At 45.1% G+C, this 25,927-nt stretch overlaps 1 protein-coding gene across 10 annotated transcripts in view; it reads right to left on the bottom strand.

Annotated features, from left to right (window-relative positions):
- Positions 1 to 25,927, bottom strand: part of NHSL2 (NHS like 2) — a 248,776-nt gene that overhangs the window by 43,312 nt on the left and 179,537 nt on the right. Inside the window, exon 1 of one of the 10 annotated variants that reach the window (XM_074391390.1) lies at positions 6,361 to 25,921. The exons of 8 other annotated variants lie outside the window; for them this stretch is intronic. In XM_074391390.1, the coding sequence (XP_074247491.1) occupies positions 6,361 to 6,388 (28 nt within the window). In that variant the 5' untranslated portion in view covers positions 6,389 to 25,921. Of the gene's footprint in view, positions 1 to 6,360; positions 25,922 to 25,927 lie in introns of those variants that run through there. One more of the 10 variants, XM_074391397.1, reaches the window with a different exon arrangement.

Genomic DNA, 25,927 nt, shown 5'->3' with positions numbered 1-25,927 from the left:
AGGGAAGGGACCTGCGTGGTGTGACCTGACTGCTCTCCTTCACTGCCCACAGTGCCGGCAACCTGGGCTCAGTGTTTCCTTCTTGCCTGCCTGACCTGCATCTCCTCAAATTTCGAGAACTAGAAAGCCCATCCAAGGCCTCGGGATTTCGCGTCTAGATGCTCACTGGGGAAATTCGTGGGATGCACACACTACTAGCCTGTTGCAGTTTGCTCAGGCTGGTCTGTGTGCAGAAGGTCTCTGCGCTCAGTGACCACTCTTCTGGCAGTAGAGCAAAGGCTCTGGAGCAGACGACATGAGTACAAATACTGGCTCTGTCGCTTATTAGCTGTGTGACCCCTGGAAACTCATGTTGCCTCTGTGAGTCTGTTTCCTTATCTGTAAAATAATGTAAGAATAATAACTACTTCCTAGGGCAGTGAGTGAATGTGAAGGCAACACTTCCACTCTCCACCTGGCACCCAGAAAGTGCTGCATGAGGTCCGTGGACAGGCAGTAGGTTGGTGTCTTTGACTTTGAGACTGGGGTGAGTTTATATATGGGTAAGTGCTGCAAACACCCCAGAACCCTTAACAAAGGGCAGCTACTGCCATGGCCAGGATAACACTGCACACCAGTGTGCCACTGGGTCCCAGTTTTTCCTTTCCACCTTGAGAAATCACCAAGCCCTGTCAATCTGACCTCCTAAATCCCTCTCAGATCTGTTCCTTCTCCCACTCACTGGCACCTCCCCAAATCAAAGCCCTGTTACTTCTCACCTAAACAATTACAAGAACCTCCTACCTGGTGCTCTTCCTCCCTCAGATCTTGTTCTCTTACGATCCAGCCTCCACGGGGCCATGAGAGTCATCTAGACACATGCAAGTCAGATCAGCTCCTCCCTCTGCCTCGAAGTCACCAGGATAAAATGCCAGTTCCTCAACCTGGCTGACAAGGCCTCCCAGTCTGGCCCCTGCCTCCTCTCGGCTTCACATGTGCCACTTCCCTTAGGAGCACAATTCACCAGCCTAACTGTTCCTTTGCTCTAGAATGACATTCTCCCACCCCCGCCCTCTTTTCCACCTAGTAGATATCTACCCTTGCTGCTAGAGGCTCTGTGACATTGTCCCAACTTCACTTTCTCCCATGGGTTGTTCCTTCCTCCCCCAGCCCCCACTCCGTTTCCTGTCTGTTGGTGCACATGGGTCCTGCTCCCCACTAGATGGTGAGCCCTGAGGGCAGAGGAGACAGCCGCGTGAGCAGAGCAATGACATCTATTATTGTAACTTCAGCAACCAGCTTAGCCAAATCCAGGGCTCATGAGCACAAACAATGGCAGGGCCCAGGCAGGTAACACCAAGGAGAGAAGCAGGCTGAATGGGGCCTGCTGTGAACTGGGGAACTCCCTGCCCACCCACAAGGGGGCAGCACCCCTTAGTGTTAGCTGAATCATCCATTGGGACCAGATCTTAAGATTTTTTTAAAAAGCTGCATTGAGAACTTACATTATTTATTTATTGTTTATTTATTTGTAAGCTCCACTTCTGAGTGTGGAAAGTTAGTTCTTTAAACCATGCAGAACAAAAAAACCTGGACTTCAGGCCACACTTGGTCTTTCAACCTATCATTTTGCAAACTCAGATTTTTTTTTTTTTTTTTTTTTTTTTTTTTGTGGCATGAGGGAGTGAATGAATGAATTTTTCTGGATTCAAGTTTCCTACAGCTACTGTAAATTTCAGAGGTTTGGGGGAACTTATGCATAGTCAGTTCAGTTGCTATTTGGTTTGATTTTTTTGATGTAAGGACATGAACATCAAAATCGAAAGTCAAGTTTTTACATTTCTCTCTTCAAAAATAAAGCCCAACCTTCTTTTACTTGATGGCTATAACAGTATTGCATTTCCTGGGTAGCTCACAGGCCTTGTGAGCAGATCTGTAATCTCAATTGTGGTGACACCCGCTCTTTGAGATGTGGGTCACCCCAGAAGGAAGGGAGGGATGTGAAAGCCACAGAGCCTGTTTCCATGGTGGCTGATTTGCTTAGTTTGGTAACCACTTATAAACAAACTGTGCAAAGATGACAACAGCACAGTTCCCTCTAACTTCCACCTACCTCATCCCAACTATCTTAGCTTCAAATAAGAGAGGTTGGGAGAAAGACTGAAGACTTTGAATTACAGGCACCAAGAACTCAAATTCTTAGGCCCTGGCTCCCTGTCCCTGGGACTCCTATAACTGGCTTTGGGCTGCAGAGAGGGACTTGCCCAGAGGCATGCAGGGTAGGAGGGAGCCAGTTGCATTTCCTGAATGGCTGGAACACCAGACCTTGTGGTGCTTGATCCTCTATTCAGGGCCAAGACACTCAGTCCCCCAGCTACCAGGAGTGTTGGTTGACGGCTCACAGTCGAGTCCCTTCTCCAAGATCAGAACTCCTTTCCTGGAGGGCAGCCTGTATCCAAGGTCTAGTCAATAGATGGGGTGGGGTGGGAGGTAGAGGAAGAAAGGCCCAGCTACCTGGCCTCAGTTGGGACCATCTAAAGAGCATCTCAGCTCCAGAGCTTCCTATGTGATCGACTGAGGTCTCCACTGTAACTACGTTGCAGGTGAACTCTTGTCTCTGACCAATCCTGCTCCCTCACAAGTGCTGTTCCAGAAGGCAGTCCCCAAGAAACCTCTTGCAGGCAAATTGATATCTCCAAATCTGTTTCTTGGAGATGCCAGCTTATGACAATCCCCTGCCTCGGCCTCTTTTCTCTCACTGCCTTTTCTCCCTTCTTGAGCACAATTACCCCAACTGCCCCCATGATCATCTCAGAGGATGACCCTCAAATCTTTCCTTTTGCCACGGCCACTCTCCCAGTCTGCCCACTTGCATTTCTCAGAGCCTGGTGGACATCTTCACTGGATGCCCACTTGTTTCAGTCTCAAATTTAATATATTTAATAGAACCCTCTCCTGCTATCCTAATCCACTCTTCCTCCTGACTTCTGTATTTCTGTTAATGAATCCCAGGCTGGAGACCTTAGCGTCACCTTGGGCAACCTCCTGCTCAGAAACCTTTAGCATTCCCTCAATGCGAGCAGAATAGACGCCCATGTTCCTTCTCCTGGCACTCAAGGCCTTCCTTGTTGACTCCAATAAGACTGAATTCCTGCCAACTTTCTAATCCAGGATTTCTTAACATTTTTCTGGCTTGGACTCCGTCAGGAGTAATGAAACTTACGGGCCCCTACTTGGAATGTTTTTACAAGCACAAAATAAAATACGTAAGATTACAAAGGAAGTCAATTGCATTTAAAGTTATCTATATATGTCTTAAAAATTTGCAACACAGTAATATGCATTTCATTATTAACACATTAGGTAACGTGAGCTAGTGGCGGGTCCAGTGACTGCCATGATTTTAAAGTAGTCGTGAGTGGGACAATAATTCAAGATACCTGCAGCAGCAGTAATGAGATATACAAACATCTGTGGTTCCTGTTAGAGATAAAGTCACAGGTAACTGCCAATGCCACTGTGATGTATGGTCTGTGTTCATAATGGAAGAAAAGCTAACTTTCAGTTACCGGTTAATGAAGATAAAGTTGTAATTTTTTTCTCATTCAAGTACATGAACTCCTGGTCAAGCACTTCTGTGCTATGGGGACTCCATACTGTAGCTCAAATTGGTTATTTGCACTTCCCTGAATGAATGTCATGCATCCTACATCCATCCTGGCTGATGCTGGGAACTGGCACTCGGGCGCTGGGTTAAGTCGGCCTCCCTATCCACATGGACTTCTGCCACAGGCTGGTCAGGGCTTGGGGCTAAGAGCGGGGCAGAACACTGCCCGCCCATGGGCAGTTCTGGGAGGGTATCTTTTCTGGCTTTTCTCCTCTCAGGTCCCAGGCCCTGTCTGAGTGACTTTATACGTTTCTGCTGGCCCAACCAAGAATATCCAGGCACTTGGCTCATTGGGTGGTGCACAGCCATCAAGGAAGCATCTAGTTGAAGATGCCTTCTCCAAGACACCATTTGGAGCTGTGGAGAGACCACTACTCTGCTCGAGCCCTTCTCCTGAACTTTGGACCTGCGACTCATCCAGCTCTACTCTTACCTTGCTACCAGATTCAAAATGTCCTGCAATGCATGGGATGGTCCTGTACAATGAAGAATTGTCTTACCCAGAAGTACCGTGATCCTCTAAGTGAGAAACACTGCTTAGGAAGTTTATAGCTGTTTGCTTAGTGCTTCAGTAATCCTTGGCCTGGGGTGCCAGCAGCGGAGGCAGAGCGAATCTGTGGGCATTTCTCTGGACTCTCTCCAGTCCCCTCTGGCCTGAAATCCCAGTGACTTTACATCTAGGATTGGGATTGAGGGAGCAATGTATAATATGGCGAGAACTTTCCCCACTCCCCCGACTGTGGCTACTGCAGCTATCAGTTCCAAATCCAAGCTTTCTCAGGCCTGGGATTTTGCTAGGTCAAGAGGAGCTCCCTGGGCTTGACAGCTGCCACTAGGGAGGGTAAATTGGCAAGAAGCTGTTTTTAGTTTCCTCCAGATGCCTGGTGGCCTAGGACCCTTGTGGCTCTGCCGCCTTGGGAAGGAATGTCTGTCCTAGGCAGCGTCTGCTTTGCAACTGGAGCTAGGGAGGGGTACTCCCACCCGGGGCAGTAGAATGTGCCAACTCCTACTGTGCTTTTGCTGGTGAATCATTTCCAGGTAGGAGCTGTCACAAGTTACCCCGCTGTTCACCTCCATTGCTTTCCATGAACCAGTCTAGTTTCCCAAAAACACCTGGTCCCTATTTCCCAGGCCAAAATGCTCCAGGATATGCCTGCAGCCCATGATTGTTAGAGAAGTGGCTTCTTCTGTTAGTTTGACCTGTATTCTGATGAAAGGAATCAGTCACTAATACTGCAAAACAACATTTTGTGACTTTCAAATTATATCTGTTACAGATAATAAATATTTATATAGGGCTACTTATATATACTACTTTATACTTTATAAAGCACTTTATATATTAGGTTGAACCATACTAAATTGCTGGCATTTAAATGTTTTGGGCAGTTTCATAGGGTTAAACCTAATATATTTTCTCATTTATTCCTCACTATAATCCTGGGTAGGTATGTTTAGTCCCATTTTGGAGAGTAGAGTACTAAATCTTAGAGCGGTGAAGTAACTTTTGACTAAGATTATATAGATCGGAAACTGCAGGGTTGAGACTTGAACTAAGTCTGTCTGATGGCAAGTCTCATGCTCTTGGTTCTCAAGGTAGGATAATTCAGCCTGTAAGACCACTGCTAGGCTTCAAGACTCCTAGACTACCCTCAGGAATCCACTGGCTGGTTTTACTTGTCACCTTTTCTTAGCTGGAGAGATCAGCAGGTGCATAGATGCCTATGAGTGGAAGACTCTACAGTGATAAGGTGACAAGCTCTAGTTTTAAGGATTTGGGAGCCCTGAGGAGGCACAACAAAGACAATATCCAAAGCATGTGAATTCATCTATACATTTATTCATCCAAGAGAGTGCCACTGGGTAGCTCCCATGTATGTGCCAGGCTCTGCACTAGGTGCCAAGTTAGTGCAGAGCATAGGCTGCCAACATTCGGGGAAGAGGCTTAATCAGCAGGGCTTCTACCCTTTGGCCAGCCCAAGGAGGGGGCTGGAGCAGTGGAAGCTGGGGTGAGATTACCATGTGCATGGGACTTAGATTTCCTGTGACACTACTCTGTCTTCCTAGTCTAGGCATGATTTCTTGGGAGGTCACGGCTTGTGAGATCAAACAGAAAGAAGCTGGGCTGTTGCCTGGTGCTTCAAGAGTCTGATACCACTGAGAGTTTCTAGGCTGCAGAGCTGGAGGAGGCAGCAGTAAGAACGGAAAAGGAATTCTGGTGTTCCAGGCATGGCAATGGGGAAGCTGGTGGGTGGGGCCGATGAAAAAGAGCTCCCTCCCAGGCAGCCACAGAAGGAAATTCCTTTCTCCTGCAGCCTAGCTGCTCTGAATCCTTGGTTCCACCATAGGGTTGGGTCTTGTAGCTGGCCAGCTTGGGGAGAAAAGGCTGGGAGGGGGCTGGTTTAGAACTCAGTCAGGCAGTGGGCATGGGGCCGCCGCCTTTGTCTAGAGACAGTATGTGTCCTGTGGGAGATAATCACATTTCTCAGCTTCCTGCCAACCCAGGGGCCAAATCCCCAAGCCTGCTGTGGAGTCAAAACGCTTCCCAAACCTGGCCTGACTCAGGCCAGGGCAAAGCTGGCTGCCCCACCTGTCCCCAATGCTCTCCAGCCACCTGCCTCCTCCCACTCTGCCGACACCCATCCAGGCACCAAACCTCGAATTCAAAGCCTAATGCGAGTATCCTTGCAAGATGCAATTGCACCCATGCTTACCATTCCAGGCTCTAAGCTGTGCCGCCATGGCTGTCACCACTGCCGCTCAGAAGCACAATGGCTCTGGAGCCACACAGTTAAGATCTCACGGTTGAGTAAGTCACAATGTGGGTTCCACCCACCACACCCTCCCCAACCACAGTGGTAGGGATTTCCTTAGAACCCCATTGCCACACACTCTGCTTTTGAAAAAAAGGGAAACAGGCATTGGGTTTTGAGTGTGATGAGAAGCTGTGAACAGAGGCATCTCTGGAGGCAAAGAAAGGGGAACCTGTGACAGACCTCAGATAATCACCTCCTGAGCACCCAGGCTCTTTCTATTATCTCTGTGGCCAGCAGGCTACAGCTTGTGGAAAGGCCAGGGCATTTATACAGCAATGTGCATAATGACATGTAAGTTAACGCAGCAGTCCCCAGCCATTTTGGCACTAGGGATTGGCTTTGTGGAAGACAAATTTTCCACTCATTTGGTTGTGGGGGATGGTTTCAGGATGAAACTGTTTCACCTCAGATCATCAGGCATTAGTCAGAGTCTTATAAGGAGCATACAACTGAGATCCCTCACATGTGCAGCTCGCAATAGGGTTCGTGCTTCTTTTTTTTTTTTTTTGAGACGGAGTTTCGCTCTTGTTATCCAGGCTGGAGTGCAATGGTGCGATCTTGGCTCACCGCAACCTCCACCTCCTGGGGTCAGGCAATTCTCCTGCCTCAGCCTCCTGAGTAGCTGGGATTACAGGCACGCGCCACCATGCCCAGCTAATTTTTTGTATTTTTAGTAGAGACGGGGTTTCACCATGTTGACCAGGATGGTCTCGATCTCTTGAACTCGTGATCCACCTGCCTCGGCCTCCCAAAGTGCTGGGATTACAGGCGTGAGCCACCGCGCCCAGCCCGGGTTCGTGCTTCTATGAAAATCTAATGCTGCTGTTGATCTGACAGGAGGTGGAGCTCAGTCAGTAATGGTTGCTTGCCTGCCACTCACCTCCTGCTGTGTGGCCCAGTTCCTAACAGGTCATGGACTGGTATAGGTCCGTGGCCCAGGGGTTGGGACCCCTAGGTTAATGGACCGCATATATGACGACTACATATATGACGATGGCCCCATTAGATTATACCATATTTTTGCTCTATCTTTTCTATGTTTAGGTATGTTCAGATATATAAACAGTACTATTGTGTTACAATTGCCTGTAATATTCAGCAAAGTCACATGCTGTATGGCTTTGTGGCCTCAGAGCCATAAGCAAGGTGTGTAGCAAGCTACACTATCTAGGTTTGTATAAGTACACTCTACGATGTTTGCACAATGAGGAAATCACCGAATGACACATTTCTCTCACAGTGTACCCCCATTGTGAAGCAAGGCCTGACTGTACTTGGCTCAGCTGTTCTGGTCTGCACTCAACCAGCATACAATGAGTTTATTGGAGTCCACAAACCAAGGCCCTGGAAAGCTTCATGAGTTGCCCCGAGTGGTGAAGCTGAGGTTTTTGTCCTCAATGTCTGACATTTTAATCCATTACTACCAACACAGAGACACACAGCTCAGGTGACATTTGGAACCTCTGCCTGCTCAACCTCCACTGTCCAGTACAGTAGCCAGAAGCCACATGTGGCTCTTAAGCTCTCAAAACTGGCAGTCTGAATTGAAATGTGCTGGATGTGTAAAACATACACCAGATTTCAAAGATTGAATATGTAACAAAGAATGTAAACTATCTCATTAATAATTCTTAATATTGATTACATTGTAAGACACTTTTTGATATATTGGAGTATATAAAATATATTGTCAAAATTAATTTCACCTTTTTCTTTTTACTTTTTCAATGTGGCTACTAGAAGTGGGGATACTGGTACCAAAATTGGCAAATAGATGAATGAAATAAAATAGACAGTCCAAAATAAACTTATGTATATATGAGCATTTAGGGTATAATAAAGGTGGCATTTCAAATCAGCTGGTGAGGGGAATGTAGCTACTACAACGAAATTCAAAATTCTGTAAGTGGCTGGAATTTGTGGCCCACATTATATTTCTACTGGATAGTGTGGTGCTAGACTTTTTATTTTACCTAAATGTCCATTAACAAGGGATGGGTTCCACACATCGCGATGCATTCCCACAAGGGGATGATATGCAGCCATTAAGAAGAACGATGGAGATCTCTTTGAGTAGAAATGAGAAAACTGCCGAGTTATTAGTAAATTGAAAAAACATGGGCAAGGAATGGACCAGCATGTATTGCATGATCTCATTTGTGCATCAAACGCACACAGATGCTTATATATGCATGGAACGAGTTTGCAAGGACACACAAGTAACTGTTACTCTTGATGGTTTTGACATGTATGTTTCACTTGAAACTCTTCAGTACTATTTGAAATTTTAACAGCAAATGTGTCATTTTACAATAACAAAACCATTAATTTTTTTCCATACATTTAAAAATAACATATAATGGGTTACAAAACATAATACTATTAAAATAAAAATAAAAAAATAAAAAATTTAAAAATCTGAGTTTCTATTATTCTATTCATAGCTTTATTTCTATCCCTCCACTTGTAAGCAGCCCTCTCAGCTTTCTTATTCTTCCCTTTCTGTCCTATTATTTCCTCACCTTCTCTTTCCTCTCTCCTTCAAAATCCACAAGGGTCTATGAGTGGGGAACTATTCCACTTCTGTTGGCTCCCCTTGCTCAGTGGCTACCTCTGTCTTTCTGTCAAGGAAGAGCCTGAGGAACGGCACCATATTGGGTACTGCTCAATTAGACACCGTAACCAAAAATGGCTGCATCAGCTCTATCAACTGCAGAAAAAGAGACCTACCTAATGGAAATACATCCTACCATTTCTTCCTAGCAATTTTGCCACATTCATGTTAAGAGAGGGCTATACAAGAGAGAGGACAATAACTTAGTAAATTGTGTCTTAATTTTTTCTTTCCTGGTTCAGGGTGGGAGGAGGCAGGGTAAATGCAGGAGGAATTGGAGAAAAGGTTTGGTTCACGTTTGGGAAACCAATTTAATTGACACCTGCAGTTAAAAATCACTAAGAAGGTTTAAGTGTTTTGAAAAGAAAACTATAGCGGTTGGAGAAAGTAAAAAAGCTTTCCAGGTTCTGGAAAACAGGTATAACAAGAGATGTGTTCACTCCAGGGCAGATGGGAACCTCAGTCCTTAGAGTTTAATTGAGAGGAAGAAAGATAAGAGGTCTCAGCAGACTGTCAAGCAGATAATAGCTTCTGAAGGGTAGGCCTGCAAGAACTAAGAAATGAAAGCCCTGTTGATGTGTGTAGGGGACAAGTGGTGTGGGAAAATACCAGATTTTCTTTTATGCTCCTTCTCAATGCAAATGGAATAAATTCTTTCGAATAAAGAAGGGCTTTGAATGTCTATTGGAACTTTTTTGTTTATCACAGAGACTTTCCCCTCCCCCTTCTCCCCAAAAAGTTAAGGACCTGGCAGTGCAATAAGTAGCAAAAACACTGGATGGGGAGTCAGGAGACAGCCGTGGTCCTGAATTTGCAGAATATGGCAACAAATGATATGTGTGAAATTCCCCTGGAAGCTGTAAAGCATGGTTAACTGAGGTTAAGTGTGGTTAACTGTTACGAAACTCAAGTTTGTCTATGGCCCTTCCCATCTTCTTCTCCCCTTTTGGGCCCTCTTCTCTTCCAACCTGTTGGAACAAACACTATTGGGCCCAAGATTTGAAAGGAATCCAATTCAAAGAACATATATTGGTCCCAGAGGAGAGCACCTAGACTGAAGAACATTTTTGGCATCCTAAGTTAATGGCAACTCAGCTATTTTTAAAGTAATATCCCATTCAAAAATTGGAGGGCTAGAAAGAGATTTGTTAAATGATACAAAATTACAGCTAGGGAGGAAGAAAAGGTTCTTGTGTTCTATGCCATTGTAGGATGACTATAGTTAACAATAATGTACCATTGCTAGGTGTGGTGGCATGTGCCTGTTGTCTTAGCTACTCGGGAGGCTGAGGCAGGATGACCACATAAGCCCAGTAGTTTGAGACCAGCCTGGGCCACACAGAGAGATCCAGTCTCTAAAAGAAAAAAATTTTAAAACCCAAATGATAATATATAGTTTCAAATAGCTAGAAGAGGGATACTGAATGTTTCCATCACAAATGATAAATGTTTGAGATAATGGGTATGCTAATTACCCTGATCTGATCACTAAACATTATCTGTATCAAAACATTACTATGTACCCCATGAACGTGTACACATAATTACATTTGTCAATTTTAAAACAATTTAAAAATTAGAAGCAAACAATTTACCTCTAAGAGGAATTCTGCATTCAACACAAAGCTAGAATGCGATATATTATTCTACATGAAAGGAAATTTTTAAGTACTAAATGCTTTTTTCAGATCAAGTCTAGCAGGCTGATTTCTGGACTGAAGGACTGACATCATACTGCTCTACAGAGGGGAGATAAGGAAAAACGGACCCTCCATATATTATACCTCAGCAGCCTTGGAATTGGCTTTGTGGGCTCCAGTGGCCCAAGTCCTGGGGACACAGTTAGCTAAAATATCTCTTTGCCTCTTCCTCACTCCCAAAAGTTAGTCTGTCACCAAGTTCTGTTGATTCTGCTTCCCAAATCTATCCAGAATCTGGCCATTTCTCACCAAGACCAAGCCCCTATTGCAGGCAGAAGTCTCCTAAGTGGCTTCCCAGCCCCCTCTCCTGCCCTCTGGCTCTACACAGCAGCCACAGTCAGCTTTTTAAAAGAGCAGCCCTACTGCATCTCCCCTCTGCTTGGACCTCAGATAAGGAGATCTTTGGCTAATATCTGTCTACACCTCTGGGCTGAAAGCTCTGTGACAGCAGGGACCCTGTCTGTTTTGATCACCACTGTATGCTCAGGTCTGGCTTTATGCCTGTCATGTAGTAGGCAGTTATTTGTTGAATGAAGGAATGAATTTTAGCAGTGCACATTTGTACAGTGCTTTAAAGGTAATAAAAACTTCATTTGATGCTGAGAATAACTAACTCTGTCATAACCTTGTGTTATTGCTCTCATTTTGCAGATGAGGAAATTGAGGCTCAGAGCATCGCCTAGGTTGGCAGAGTTAATGCAGGACATATTGAAATCCAGGTCTATGGGGGTCAAAACACCATGCCTTTCTGGCTAAACCCCTCAGAGAGCTACGGGAGGAGTTCACAGGCACTTTGATATTTCCTGGCTGTATAAGGGGCCACTTTACTCAGGCCTTCAGGGCCCTAGGGGCAAGTCCTGTGGGGATTCCCTGCCAACCAGTGAGTGGGGGACAATGGATTCTAAATCAGGCTTTCCTAGATTACTACTCTAACTACAGTGACCTTATTTTCTAAATCTCAAATCAGAATTCTTGGTCTGACAAACAGAATAAAATACTTGAAACTAGGACTTTTCTGAAAAATCCAGGGCACAGAGTTGCTGTACCTATACCACATGGCAGCTACATAATGGGCACTTCTTGGCGAATTCTGACCCAGACACCTTTGTCTATCACATTTCAAGAAGATTCTTTCAGAAATAAAAGCTGTTTTCTGGACCTCACCCCAAATTCTTTCCATCTACGTTTGTTTGTTCATTTAATTACTTCCCTTACTTGCTCTTATCTTTCCTATTAACAGCTTTCTTCTTGGTCTGCCTGAAAGAGCTTCTAGGCCCTGCTTGCTGATGGATGCTGTAAGAGATTGAGAGAAAGTGCTTGGGGACCATGGTAACAGGGGCCATGGCAACAGGGGCCAAGCACTGAGAGACAGCACTTCCTGGTTTCTGTTTTAGACCAAGTGGTGCTGATAAGGCCTGATGGTCCCATTATGTGTGCTAATCAGGCAACACTGCTAGCAGAAGGCATTATGGAAAAATTCCGGTTCCAGAAAGAGCTTTGCAATGCTGTTGCTTTACTGCACCCTGTGTTGCAATGGTGGGTTCATGGTAAAGGCCATTGCCAAATCCAGGGTTGAATCTAAAATTCGCCCCAAGTACTCCTCACAGGTGGTTCAAGTATACTTAGAGCTCCATGATAGACAGGCAGGCAGTTGACAATTAGGGTATTAGGGTGACAATTGCAAAAGTTTGATTGTCATTCTCTTGGGCCTGGAAGTCGAGAATCATAAGGCTCCCCAAGCAATATATCCTAAGGATTTATACTGATGTCTGGCAGAGAAGAGGCTCTTAGTGAATTGGGGTGAAAGTCTCTTCCTATGGAAGTTATCTATCTCTCTGATGTACTAGGTGCCCCTGAACAATAGGGTGGGCTCTGGAGGGGCTGTGAACCTGCCCCGCCTTTTTCTTGTCTTCTTTGTTTTTGTTTGTTTGTTTGGTTGGTTTTGCTTTGTTTTAGATGAGGAGCTTCTTCAAGCATATGGAAAAATATTAGGAACAAATTTAAATCCATTTCCCTATATTTGCCCCAGAACCTATTTCCAAAAGAAATAAAATGTCACGGCTTGAACTGAAGCCCCCTGTGTACCTCCCCAACCACATTCTCCTCCCCCACAGAAGTAGCATTCTCCTGAATTGGGTATCTCTGATCTGCATGCATGTTTTAAAATGTGTTACATATGTGATCATAAACAATACACAGTAGGGGTTGCGTGTTCTTAAACTGTACAAATTGCACCAAATTGTGCATATCATTCTTTGCTATCCTCGACATTCATGACATATATGCCATCGTTCCCCTGTCTCAGAGTTTCTCTAGGGTGTAGACCTAGAAGTGCAATAACTGAGGTAAAGGGTGGGAGTGTAACTTCTTAAGCCTTTTTGAGGGTAATATTCTGGTACTTATTTAAAGTGACTATTTATACACTGTTGGATGCAGTAACTGCACTTTCATAAAGCTATACTAGGGCCAGGCATGGTGGCTCACATCAGTAATCCCAGCATTTTGGGAGGCCAAGGCAGGAAAATCACCTGAGGTCAGGAGTTCAAGACCAGCCTGGACAACATGGTGAAACCCCATCTCTACTAAAAATGCAAAAATTAGCCCAGCATGGTGGAGCACGCCTGTAGCCTCAGCTACTCAGGTGGTTGAGGCAAGACAATCGCTTGGACCCAGAAGGCAGAGGCTGCAGTGAGCCAAGATCATGCCACTGCACTGCAGCCTGGGCAAAAGAATGAGACTAGGTCTCAAAAAAGAAAAAAAAAATTAATTAATTAAATAAAGTTATGCTACGGGAAAACTGACACACATGCACATAGATATAAGTCCAAGAATGTTCATTGTTCCATTGCTAGTAATAAGGTGAAAATGGAAACATCCTCAACATCCATCAATGGAAGGTGAAGCAGACAAATAACCTGTGGGTCACCCACCCTATGGAATATCTTCAACTTTGGAAGGAAGCAGGCCCTTTCTCACCCACCTCCTTGACTCCTGGACTGAAGAAATAATGTTGCTCATAGCACAAGGCCAGGTATTCGGGAAGTGACTGGTAACTGCTTATGTATTGGATGGAGATAACCTGATTACTGCTATGTGGGGACCTGGCCAAGGTCCTACATCTGCAAAGAAGCCACCTTTCCTGGCAATAAATTCCAATATACCTGGGGAAATAGTCCAGAGAATAGATTAGAACTAAGGTTGTAGAACTATCTTAAGGAGACGGACTTTATAAATATTTGAAAGCAATATTAGCAAATTGATGAGATGGCTTGCCTTGTCTCAAAGCTAATTGACCAAGAGAAATAAAAGGCTTTTTCCTTTAGCTGTGAACTTCAAGAAGTAGATGTATTTGTGGTACCTGGCTGTGTGTTGACTTGAGAAGCCCAAACTTATCTCTAGATACATAAGCGCACTTGTATTTACTAGGAGTTCAGCAGACAAAGGTCAGGAAGTTTAACTTGAAAAATGAAATCAATAATCTAAACAGATAATACTTCTTGAATGTCTTTATGCATTAGGCACTGAGCTGGGTACTTTGCATTCTTTGTCTGGACTAGTTTTCAAAACAACATTGCAAGGGAGATACTATAAGCTCTATTTTATTGGTAAGGAAATGGAGAGGTCAAGAAACTTGCCCAAGGTCACCATAGTTAGTGATTGTTAGGATTTGAACCCAGATCTGTCTTGTTACAAAGCCTGTGTTCTTCTTAATACTGCACTTTGGAGACAAAAGTATTAACTCAGCTAATGAATTTGATGAATTTGGCCTTAAGCCTAATATATCAAAGACGAATCTTACAGTGTTCTGCATGCCTCCCTCACTCACAGCATTCTTCTAAACAGAGTTGACAGAAGGAATTCCTCAATTTTGGATCACTACTCATTCAGTAAATATTTTGTTGAGTGGCTACTCTGTGCCAGGCACTGTTCTTTAGGTCACAAATGGACAGGCCAGAGAGCCTGGGCCTGAGTCAAGGGTAGCCATCTTTCATTTGAGTCTGAGGGTGTCCAGTGGCCTATGAGGTGCTCTGTACTGAGGACTCAGACTGATAAGAATGTTTCAGAAGGTGGAACGACCAATTGACCCATTAAGAGCCCTCTCTTGGGGAATGCATATGTGACAGATACATACAGAGGAGCACAGGCAGTGAGGTGGCCCAGAAGCCAGGAGATGCCCAGAGAGACAGCAGTAGCAGAGCCATGGGGAATGGGGAAACAAAGTCATGGGGAGCAGTCTTGTCCAACACTCCTGAGGCATAGTTGTGAAGAGCAGTGGCTGCCAAGGAGGGCTTCACTTATACATCAACCCTTACATTCACGCCCCACCACTCAAGGAAACGGAAGCACACCTTTGTTCTCCCACCCTGAAACAGGTCATCTAACCTACAGCCCTTGCCAGCAGACTGGCATCCAATCCAGGCTTCCCGGTCCTGGTTTGTGATCCAGAAACGATTCTGCATGAAGCTGAAAGAGGGTGGCAAGGATCAAAGAATCTCTTTTGGCACTCAAGGACTTGCACCACGTGGGTTTGTGGATCATGGGTATGCAGGGGTGCTGCTACATACCTAAAGTCTTGGGGACATGACACTTGTGGGCTACACCCATCGCTGGGCTATTGTGAGCGCCTCAACCATACTTATGGGGAACAATGGAAAATCTCTGCCTTCTCTGAACACACTTCCACCCCCACCACCTCAGGTTCTCATCCTGTTCTCCAAGCACACATTTAAAAGGCTTATCACATGCTGTGATGGGGAGAGAGGATATAAATTGTGGTTCAGCCATATAATGGAATTCTCTGCAGCCATTAAGAAGAATTATGTAGCTAAGATATGTACTGATATGGAATGTTCTCCAAGATACAGTGTCAGGTGAAAAAAGCAAGGTGCAGAATGTTGTGTATAGTATGTTATTAGTTATATTAAAAATCTTTCTCTCTCTTTCTTCCCCGCCCCCTCTCCATACACACACACACACACACACACACACACACACACACACACACACTTGTACATGCACAGGTCATCTTGGGAGTGACACCAGAAACTGGTATCTATGTTCCCTTCTTGAGAGGGAAGCTGTTAAAGTGGGGCTAGGGGGCTAGGGGTAGGTAGGAGAATTACTTTTTTTCACTAAATAGTCTTTTACACTGTTGAATTTCTTTCCACAAACATGTATTACTTTAAAAATGTAAAAGTAATAAGCAAAAGCAAAACTAATTGCAGAAGTCCTCATCAATAGGGGACTGGTTAAATAAATTGTGGCATATTCTTACTAAGGAATACTATACATACAGCTATTGAAAAGAAGATATATTCTGCCATAGAAAGATGTCCATAGACATACTAAGTTTACAAAAATCAAGGCTCTGTGTAAAATACATAAAGAATTTTATTTATGCAAAAAGATATGGCCGGGAACAGTGGCTCACACCAGTAATCCCAGCACTTTGGGAGGCTGAGGCAGGAGGATCGCTTGAGCTCAGGAGTTTGACAGCAGCCTGGGCAACATGATTAGACCCTGTCTCTATGAAAAAATACAAACAATTAGCTGGGTATGGTGGCATGTGCCTGTGGTCCCAGCTACTTGGAGCTACTTGGGAGGCTGATATGGGAGGATCACTGGAGCCTGGGAATTCATGGCTGCTGCAGTGAGCTATGATTGCACCACTGCACTCCAGCCTGGGTGACAGCAAGTCCAAAAAAAAAAAAAAAAAAACAAGATATGAATACACACACACATGCAGGCATATTCATAGGAAAACGAAAAGGTCTGGGATGATATACCCCCCACTGTTAATGGTTCATAGTCTTTGAAAAAGACTAGAATTGGTCAAGTGAGGGGCATAAATGGAATTAAAGGTGGACTTTTAACTTTTACTCTAAATACTTGTTGATTCGCTTTAGATTTTCTTGTACAATGAGTCTGTATTTTATTTTGCAATAAAACACAGAAATGATAAATTACAGGCAGGAAAACAACCCCCACTCTTAGAGGGATCTGCATTCTAAAACTTGGTTTCCTTCCACACTCCATCCCAGATCCCCCAGTGGCTTCTTAGAGCAGACAGGCCCAGCTCCCGAGCCTGGCACTGGGGTCTCGGTGCTCTGGGTGCATCTTGCCTTTTCTCCCACTGCCCCTTCACACTTTCCTCTGGAAAGGCCACTCGGATGCCTCACCAGCCCCAAGCAGGTGTTCATCTTTCTTCACTTATTCAGTTTGCTTCCTTCGTGATCCGTGCACCTAGATACTGTCTCCTCCCCACCCTACCCTCCTCCCCACCCCACTTCTAGTTTATTAAACTTCCTTTCACTCACGCTATACGACCCAGTTACCTCCTGCAAGGCCTCTGGAATCCTCTTGCCCGTTAGTGAGTGAGTACCCCAAGGACTTATTCTGAGCTCGAGAAACTGCCTTCTGACATTCTTTATTGGGTTATCTTGTATTGTTAGTTAACTTCCACAGAATCATTTAACTAAAATGTGAATGTCACTCTTGTTTATGAAGCACTTCCACAACTATTACTTTTTTTTTTTTTTTTTTAACAAATCATCCTGTCCATTTCACTAGGCAGGCAAGGCAAGTATTGACATTAGTATTCTCATTTCATTGATGAGGAAACGGAGGGGTAGGGAGGCTTCTTGTTCAAGGTGACACAAGTAGAAAGTGATCCTAGGAACCTAGATCCTCCTGACTAGTCTAGAATACTTACTTTTGTTCCCCCAGTCAGAATATAAGTCCCTGGAGGGCAGGAAGTGTGTTTTCAATGACTGTGCACACTAAAGGGGCAAAGGGAAAGTCATTGCTTTCTGATGACAAGCTTACAAAGAGGACAGGACAAATCAGCCAACCAAAGGGTAGGTAATGAGGACTTGCCAAGTGTTTAGGTCAGGGCTGCATGCTGGAGGGAGACAAAGGCCATCTTCACGTGAGGCCAACGGACCAATGAATTAGAACACAATCAAGTATGGAATGAAGGTGATTTGAGGTGGTACCCAGACGAACTTTTTCCTTTCTTTTTTTTATTATTATTTTTTGAGACAAGGTCTCCCTGTTACCCAGACTGGAGTGCAGTGGTGCGATCACAGCTTACTGTAGCCTGGTTAGTCTGGTGGTGATGTGTAGTATGGACTGAAGTAGGCCTGATAAGAGGTCCCAGAAAATGTCACCAAGGTGCAAATGCCCAGAAGAGTCAGGCCTTGAAACCAAAGTCATGGCCATTTCACAAAGACCCACGTGGGAGTTGTGCTTTGTCATGTATTATTTAAGGTGTTAAGAAAAATTATCCAGAGCTTGACAACAAGGCAAAAAATATCACTGATATTCTTTCAGGAGCATGTGAGAGCACCGTCCATGCAGCTGTCTGACTTATGATTCCCTATTGATTAAGTCCCAGGCTCTGTAAAGTTAAAAGTTAACTTGTAGAAGACTGATAAGTTGCAAATGATTTTTGTGTGGTAGAAATGAAAATTAATTCTGTCCGGTAGAAAAGGCAGCCACAAAAGTTACAGTTATACTACCTTGTAGAACTAACCCGTTTTGTATCCAACTTTTTTTTTTTTCTCGAGACAGAGTCTTGCTCTGTCACCCAGGCTGGAGTGCAATGGCTTCATCTCGGCTCACTGTAACCTCCACCTGCTGAGTTCAAGTAATTCTCCTGCGTCAGCCTCCCGAGAAGCCAGGATTACAGGTGCATGCCACCATGCCCGGCTATGTTTTTGTATTTTTAGTAGAGATGGGGTTTCATCATGTTGGCCAGGCTGGTCTCAAACTCCTGACCTTGTGATCTGCCCACGTTGGCCTCCCAAAGTGCTAGGATTACAGGCATGAGCCACTGAGCCTGGCCCTAAATTTTAAATCTTATTCCAGCATTCTTGTGAAGTCTCTCACATCTTTTTAAAACTATTTTTTGTTGCAGTAAAATATATATAAGATAAAATTTGCCCTTTTAAGTGTGCAATTCAATGGCATGAAATGTATTAACAATGTTGTACAACCATCATCACTATCGATTTCCAAAATTTTTCATCACCCCAAACAGACACACTGTATCTGATAAGCAGTAATTTCCCATTCCTCTCTTCTCCTAGGCCCTGGTAACTTCTAGTCTACTTTCTGCCTCTATGAATTGGCCTGGTCTGCATGTTTCATGTAAGTGGAATCATACAGTATTTGTTAGTGTTTGGCTTCTTTCGGTTAGCATAATGTCTTCCAGACTTAACTATATTGTAGCATGCGAGCATCATGACTCTCAACCTTTCCAACCTCGTTCTGTACCCTGGGCAGACCTCTCCCATCCCCCAAGCCAGCTAGGAAGACAGTTATGGTGCAGGAGTGGAAGAGTCAATATTCTGGCAGGGGAGAGGGTAGAAGTGGCAGTGTTCAGCAGTGGGGAGGTGGGGAAGGTGTGAAGAGCTAAGCCTCTAAATGTCCATCAGCAGATGAATAGAGAAATAAAATGAGATATCCATAAAGTAGAATGTAAAAAAAGGAATGCAGTTCTGACACATGGTATGATATAGTTAAGTCTGGAAGACATTATGCTAACCAAAAGAAGCCAAACACAAAAGAACAAATATTGTATGATTCACTTATATGATCACTATACATTTGAATGACTCTCATTCAAATGTAAAAAAAAAAAACATTTTTTTTACCCCTTTGAAATTTACATCTTGATAAGGGTGGTTTATTTACCTTGCTAATTCTTTTTTATTTTTTATTTTTTTGAGATGAAGTTTCACTCTGTCACTTAGGCTAGAATGCAGTGGCATGATCTTGGCTCACTGCAACCTCTGCCTCCTAGGTTCAAGTGATTATCCTGCCTCAGCCTCCCAAGTAGCTGGGATTACAGGTGCCTGCTACCACTAATTACAGGTGCCTGCCACCACTAATCTCCTGCCTTGGCCTCCAGAGTAGCTGGGATTACAGGTGCCTGCCACGGGCTAATTTTTGTAGTGTTAGTAGAAACGGGTTTCAATATGTTGGCCAGGCTGGTTGCAAACTCCTGACCTCAAGTGATCCTCCTGCCTCAGCATCCCAAAGTGCTGGGATTATAGGCATAAGCCACTGTGCCCAGCCTACCCTGCTAATCTTTAAAGCAGAAAGCTCACTCCCGTGACCCCCCATTACTTACTGCATCTCCCTATAAGAAAATATGAGAAATAAGGGCCCCCTTGTTTAACCAACGAAGCCAGCAAGGAATTTGGTAGATCCAAAGAAAAATGAAATTTTTAATTAGGGTTCTGTGCTAGTGATGGGAAATGAAGTCATGTGAGGGCCACAGGACATGTGTATCTTTCTGATTGCTGGGAACATACGAAGATGGAACATCTTTCTCCCCTAGAACATAAAACAACTGTTGGGTCTCTACAGTGTGATAACTTCTGCTAGGAAAGCTCTAGAGAAAAACTTTGCTTTAGGTGAACTCTGGGACCAGGCAGACCACAAGGAAGCCCACTGGGAGAGATGCTAGAATTCTTTTTGTTCAGCCTCAAAATTTGCCTTCACTGGCATCTGACAGGGAAGGAGGCCCTGAAGAATCTTTTAGGCAGGGAGAGAAGAAAAAAAAAGGACTTGGCCTGGAGTTTGAGGAAGAGGGTGGGCACAAAGATAGGGGAGAGGGTGCAGCCCATGGGTGGCAAGGAGGGAGTAGGGAGCAGCTGCCCTGCCGGTACCCAGCTCCTCAAAGGGATTTCTAGTTGCCTCTTTGTGGTCTTTTCTTCAATCTATACCCCCCACAAAAAAAGGAATCTCTCCTAAAGCAGTGATCATACAGAAAATCAGAGATGTTCTTGTTCCCATACAGTCTTACTGTTTCAAACCAAGAAAGTTTTGCTTTTTTGAATAAGGCTGACATTTTAAAATACCTATATTTTCCCTCTCACAGCTCAAAAGGAACTACCTGGATTTTGATCTCAGTTTTCTCACTTTTGAGACAAGACAAGGAAAAGCAGAAAACTGCAATGGATGAATTTCACAGGTGGTTAAGAAGGTGCGGGAAAAAGAAAAACAGAATGAAAAAGAAAACCAGAATAAAAAAGAATGTCATGGTTATAAATATGATTTGAATATATCTATTTCTGAAAGCATACCAAGCAGGTTAAGAAAATAAAGGTAAAAATCTACTTTCTTCTGACACCTTTATTTTGCTATCTTGCAGGGCTACGTCAAGATCAAATATATATAATAAGCAAAGAACTGCATGTGTCTTTGAGAGGGGCTGGGTGGTGCAGGGGAGAGGCTCTGGGCTATAAAGGCAGGCTGTGCTGGGGGTCATCCCAGCCTTGGGGGGTCTGACCTGCAGTGAGGACTAAAGTAAATCCCTGGATCTCTATTTTCACATGTGTAGGGTGAGGACAATAATTTGTGCCTTAGAGGGTTGTTGGAAGGTCATAACAGAAGGTCTCCAAGAAAAACATGAACGAAGTGCTGTGGAAACCTGGTCTTTGGTATACATCACAAGTGTAGCACTTAGCGCATTGTTCGGGAATAGTCCCTTACGTATCTGTTGGCTCAGTGATACCAGAAGTTCCCTGTGACTTGTTTGCCTCTGTATCCTCCTTGCCTGTAAGCCCAGTGACTGGAACATCATATCCAGCCATCCTGTCTTTTAGCAAACATTTACTAGGTCCTACCAAGCCACCAACTCGTGATAGCCACACTCTGCTCTCCAAACCACTATTCTCTCCTCAATGCCTCCCCAGCACTGAAGCCCCAGAGGCTCTGACCAGGCCTCTGTGGTAGACACTGTGACTCATGCCCAGATTCCCATTCAGGACTGAAGGTCTTATTCCCTCAGCTGTGGGACTGCTGCTGGCTGCTGGCCCTCTTTGGGAAGTGCCCAGCTCCCTCCTCAGACAGAGATGCTTTGCTCAAGGCTATGCTTCCTGCTGGGGGCAGCCTGCGTCTGAGTCAGGGCTCAGAGTCAGGACTGGGCCCCTCACCCTGACTCAGAACAACTCTAAAGGACCAACCCAGTTCCAGAGCTCCCCAAGTGTCAGCTGAGTCTGTCATTAGGACAGTATCACAGCCTAATTTCTCCCTTCAACCAGTCCTGCATCTTTCCCTTAGACTCCAGATGCTGATACCAGAAGTACCCCAATAAACATCCTGCACATGACTTGCAGGCCCCAGTCTGGGTTTGCGGCCTGTGCAGACTCTGGCTTAGCATCTGGAAAGCCTCAATTCCAAGTGACAGGAGGAGCTGTGATAGTCCCCAGGACCAGTCACTGACATAGGCCTCACTCATAGTTATATACTTCTCTCTCCCGCCCTCTCCTCAAGCTTTTCTTATAAAATGCATTGGGAACCAAGGGTGGAGGATATAGGCCTGTAAACAAATGATTATGGGAATGTGAAAGATGTTGCAATAGAGACATGAACCTGGTGCTAAGCTGAACTTAACATGGGGGATTTGAAGGAAGACTTCCTGGAGGAAGTGCCATTTAAACTGAGTCTTCAAAGATGAGCCAAGGTTTAATGAATGGGCAAGGATATGTGAAAGACATTCCAGAAAAAGGACACAACATGCTGGAAGGCACAACAGAGCATGTGGGCAGGGGGAGTAAGGGGCAATAAAGTCTGGGACAAGAGCAGAGACAGATTGTGCAGGGCCTTCTAGGCCGTAGGAACTTGGTGCTCAGAAAACATCTACTGAATGAATGCCACATTCAGATGTTGCCCAAGTTTTGGCCATTGGGGTACCACTTCCACAAGTTTTGAAGTATCTACACTCCACTGGTTCGATTTGCAGTTCACTTAACCTATTTCTCTAAGTGATTTTTTTTTTTTTTTTACTTAAACAAATCTACATTGAAAGAAATTCTATATGGCAACCATAACCAAAATCAAAAGGAGTATCACTTGCCATAAACAGAAAGTGGCTGTATAAAGAAATACAATGAGAACAGAAGAGAGTAATCAAATTCTATGTAGATATTGTTGCCTGTTCATGTCTTTGAGCCTGAGGCCTGCTCTAGCTTTGTTATGAAACAAGATTAGTAAGCATTACAGAGGTTGAAGAATAGCACCACACTGAGACCTTCTCCTTGATGTAATCAGAAAGCTGGAAAGAGAAGGAAAAGAGAATCATTTTCCCACCATGTAATTCAATGTTCTTTAAAGCTGTACTATGTACCATTGAAATTGCCTTGGTGTTTCCTCCCTACCACTGCGCAGACTGTGCAAGCGGTTGGTAAGCAATAAAGTAGCCTACGAATGTGGTCGTTATTGCCACTCTGTCACTGTGTCCATTGCTTGGCTCAGCACTGTAAGGGGGAAGCAGCAAGGGTGGGGCTGGAGAGAGGGGGACCCTGGGAATCCCAGACTCTTCGAATAAGAAGGGCCTGAGAGAGTGTCGTATCTTCCCACTCTGGGGAAGCTGGGACCATAGGAGGGACACATTTGTCCAAGACCACAGATGTGGTTAGTGTTAGCAGTCCAGGGAACTGTTAACATGGAAAAAAGTGATAGTATAGTTCATTGTTTTAGTCTACTGATCCCAGTAGCTGTTATCTGCAAGGCTGAAGAGTACAGAGTGTGGGAGAACGCAGCCCATGAGGTCTGAGATCATGGAGAACCATCATATTCCACGCTGCTGGGCTCTTCAGCCTGGCTGAGGTTGGCTGTGGGCCTGTGGCCTGGGTGATGGGCATTGTGGAAAGAACTTACCAGAAACTCAAGTGTTTACAAAAGAATCCCAAGGAAATGAAGGAGGCCAGCACATCAGAGCTGCTCAAAAGGGTAGTGCCAGGTCAGCCAGGGACATCCTGAGACCAGGCAAAGCAACTACGCTTTAGAGTTTGACAGGTCTGGGTTCAATTCCCATTTTGTCACTTCCTAACTATGTATGACTCAAGATAAGTCACTTAAGTAAATTAAGCCTCCTCACTGCAGTATAATGTGGGTAAGGATGGTACCCACCTCACAGGGTTGTTGTGAGCATCACACAACCAGTACAATCAATGCAAAGACCAATGCATCTCAGTCAATCTTGGGGCTTTGTTTGCCTCCTGGACTCCTGCTAAAATGCTGAATTTATTTTTGCAATACCAAGGCAGATAGGCAAGGAGAGGCAGGAACAGGGAGGCAATCAATGCAAAGCTCCTAGCACAGGGCCTGGTACATTACTTAGCATTGCTTCCCTCCCCACCCTCGCTCTGCACCCTGCACAACGAGACCCTTGACCATACATTTTCTTCTCTTTGGCTCCCTCCCCTAGCCCAGACTCCCAAGTCCATATCTCCAGGCCCTGTCTGACTTATTCTTGTGCTCACCTGGCCCGCTTATCTCAGCTGTGGGGTTAATGAGGAGTCTTTCAAGTATACGCAAATCAGAAAGTTGAAGGGTCACACTTCACAGGGTGTGACAGGGACCTCCTTCACCTAGAGACAGGGGAAGGTGGATGCTCTAAGACAGAGGCCTGGCCAAGCAGCCTGTGCGTCCCACTGGAGGGAGAGAGGCCAGCTGTGGCCTCTGCCTCTTGAGGTTGTGGCTCTGCTGGCAGAGAACAAAGAAAAGACTCTGGTGTCCTGTGGTATTAGAAGGCAGTGCCTGAAGCAAGTCCTTCCCTTAAAAGCTATAAGACGGAAGGTTAAATATAGCCTTTTCCAGTTGTCTAGGACAAAGATTTATGAAATGTCAGAGCTGTGTTAGAGTGAGAAACGATCTTATCTCGGCTCTGTTTTTAGAGAGTAGAAAGGAGCCAATAGAGAAGAGAAATAAATCTGGGCTTTCACCAGTGGGCGATGGGAGGCCATCAGAGGATTTGGGGCAGCTTTTTTAAAGGTTCGCTCAGGCTGCAGAGTAGAGAATGGACTGGAGAGTGGAAGCAGGGAGCCCCATAGGAGGGAGAGAGAAGAGGGAGGCCAGACCAGGGGAGAAGTTGTGGAGGCTGAGGTCAGGGGGGTGTTAGGCCTTCATCCCAGGTGAGGGTGGCCCCTCCATCCCATTCTCTCTCCCTTGGAAGCAGAAAGCTTGCTCTCACGTGCCCTTCTCAAGGGCTCACCCTGCACCTCTGTGAAAAAAGAAACCTGCCGAAGTTACCAAGACCCTTGGCTCCTTTTCTAGGCAGCCCACTGCACCCATGGAGAGCCTGTTGGAAACTTCCTCCTTGTCTACAGACCCCAGCTCTGCCTCCCGACGCCCCACGCAGACCCCATCTACTCCATTCATCTTGCGACAGTCCCTCAAAGACCTGAAGACCTGAAGACCCTCAAAGACAACTTTCCTCTGATTCTTTTTCATGCCAAACAGCATGTGGTCCTCATGGGACTTCAGTTTTGGTCCCGTCACTCTACTTTCAAATTATTTTAGCTCATAAACTCCTTTAGAGCATATGTCTGCTGCAAATGGCCAACTAAAGCTCCAGAGACACAGCATGGACTTAGGCTGTCCTGTCAGCTACCTCCACAAGCAGTAGCTTCCAGACATTTTCAAGGGCATGTCACTGTGGTATCAAGAGCTCCCTTTCCCCACGACCACGTGGCTAGTCTTCTTCACAGAAGCTAGAGAGGGGTCCTGGTGCGGCACAGGGCCCTACACTTGACTCTGCCTTACCGCCAGGAGATTTGACTTGAACTGCAATTAGAAGGCTCTTGGTCTTTTGGTAGTAACCTGTGTCCACAGAAGACCAGTGACAGGCACCCCTTTCCTGCCTCTCCTTGCCTACATGCCTTGGTATTGCAAAAATAAATTCAGTATTTTAGCAGGAGTCCAGGAGGCAAATAAAGTCCCAAGATCGAATGAGATGGAATTTTCTACCACCCAAGGGACAAGGCCTCAGAATCTGTGTTAAGTCAATTTATAGGAAGTAAGAGGTGCATTATTTCTTAAACACACACACACACACACACACACACACGCACACACAATTCCTCCATCACTTTTATTAACCCTTTAGGATCCCAGAATATCAGGGTTGGGATGTGATCACATCCACCCTCTCTTCCAGAGCCATCCGATTATTAATTCCCTTCATAGGATCTCTGTTAAGTGGCCATCCTGCCCCTCCGTGCACACCTCTAGTATGCGGTCCCACTCCCTCCCAAGGCAGCCCAGGCTGCCTCAGCATAGCTGTGAGGGCAGAAAGCTCCTCCTTCATGAGCCCCAGTTCCTTCCCTTCTCCCCTCTGCTGAGCATGCACCCCTCC

The sequence above is a fragment of the Saimiri boliviensis genome, chromosome X (assembly GCF_048565385.1).
Source record: "Saimiri boliviensis isolate mSaiBol1 chromosome X, mSaiBol1.pri, whole genome shotgun sequence".
In the NCBI taxonomy this organism is placed as follows: Eukaryota; Metazoa; Chordata; class Mammalia; order Primates; family Cebidae; genus Saimiri; species Saimiri boliviensis.
This window is presented reverse-complemented; position numbering and strand designations above follow the sequence as displayed.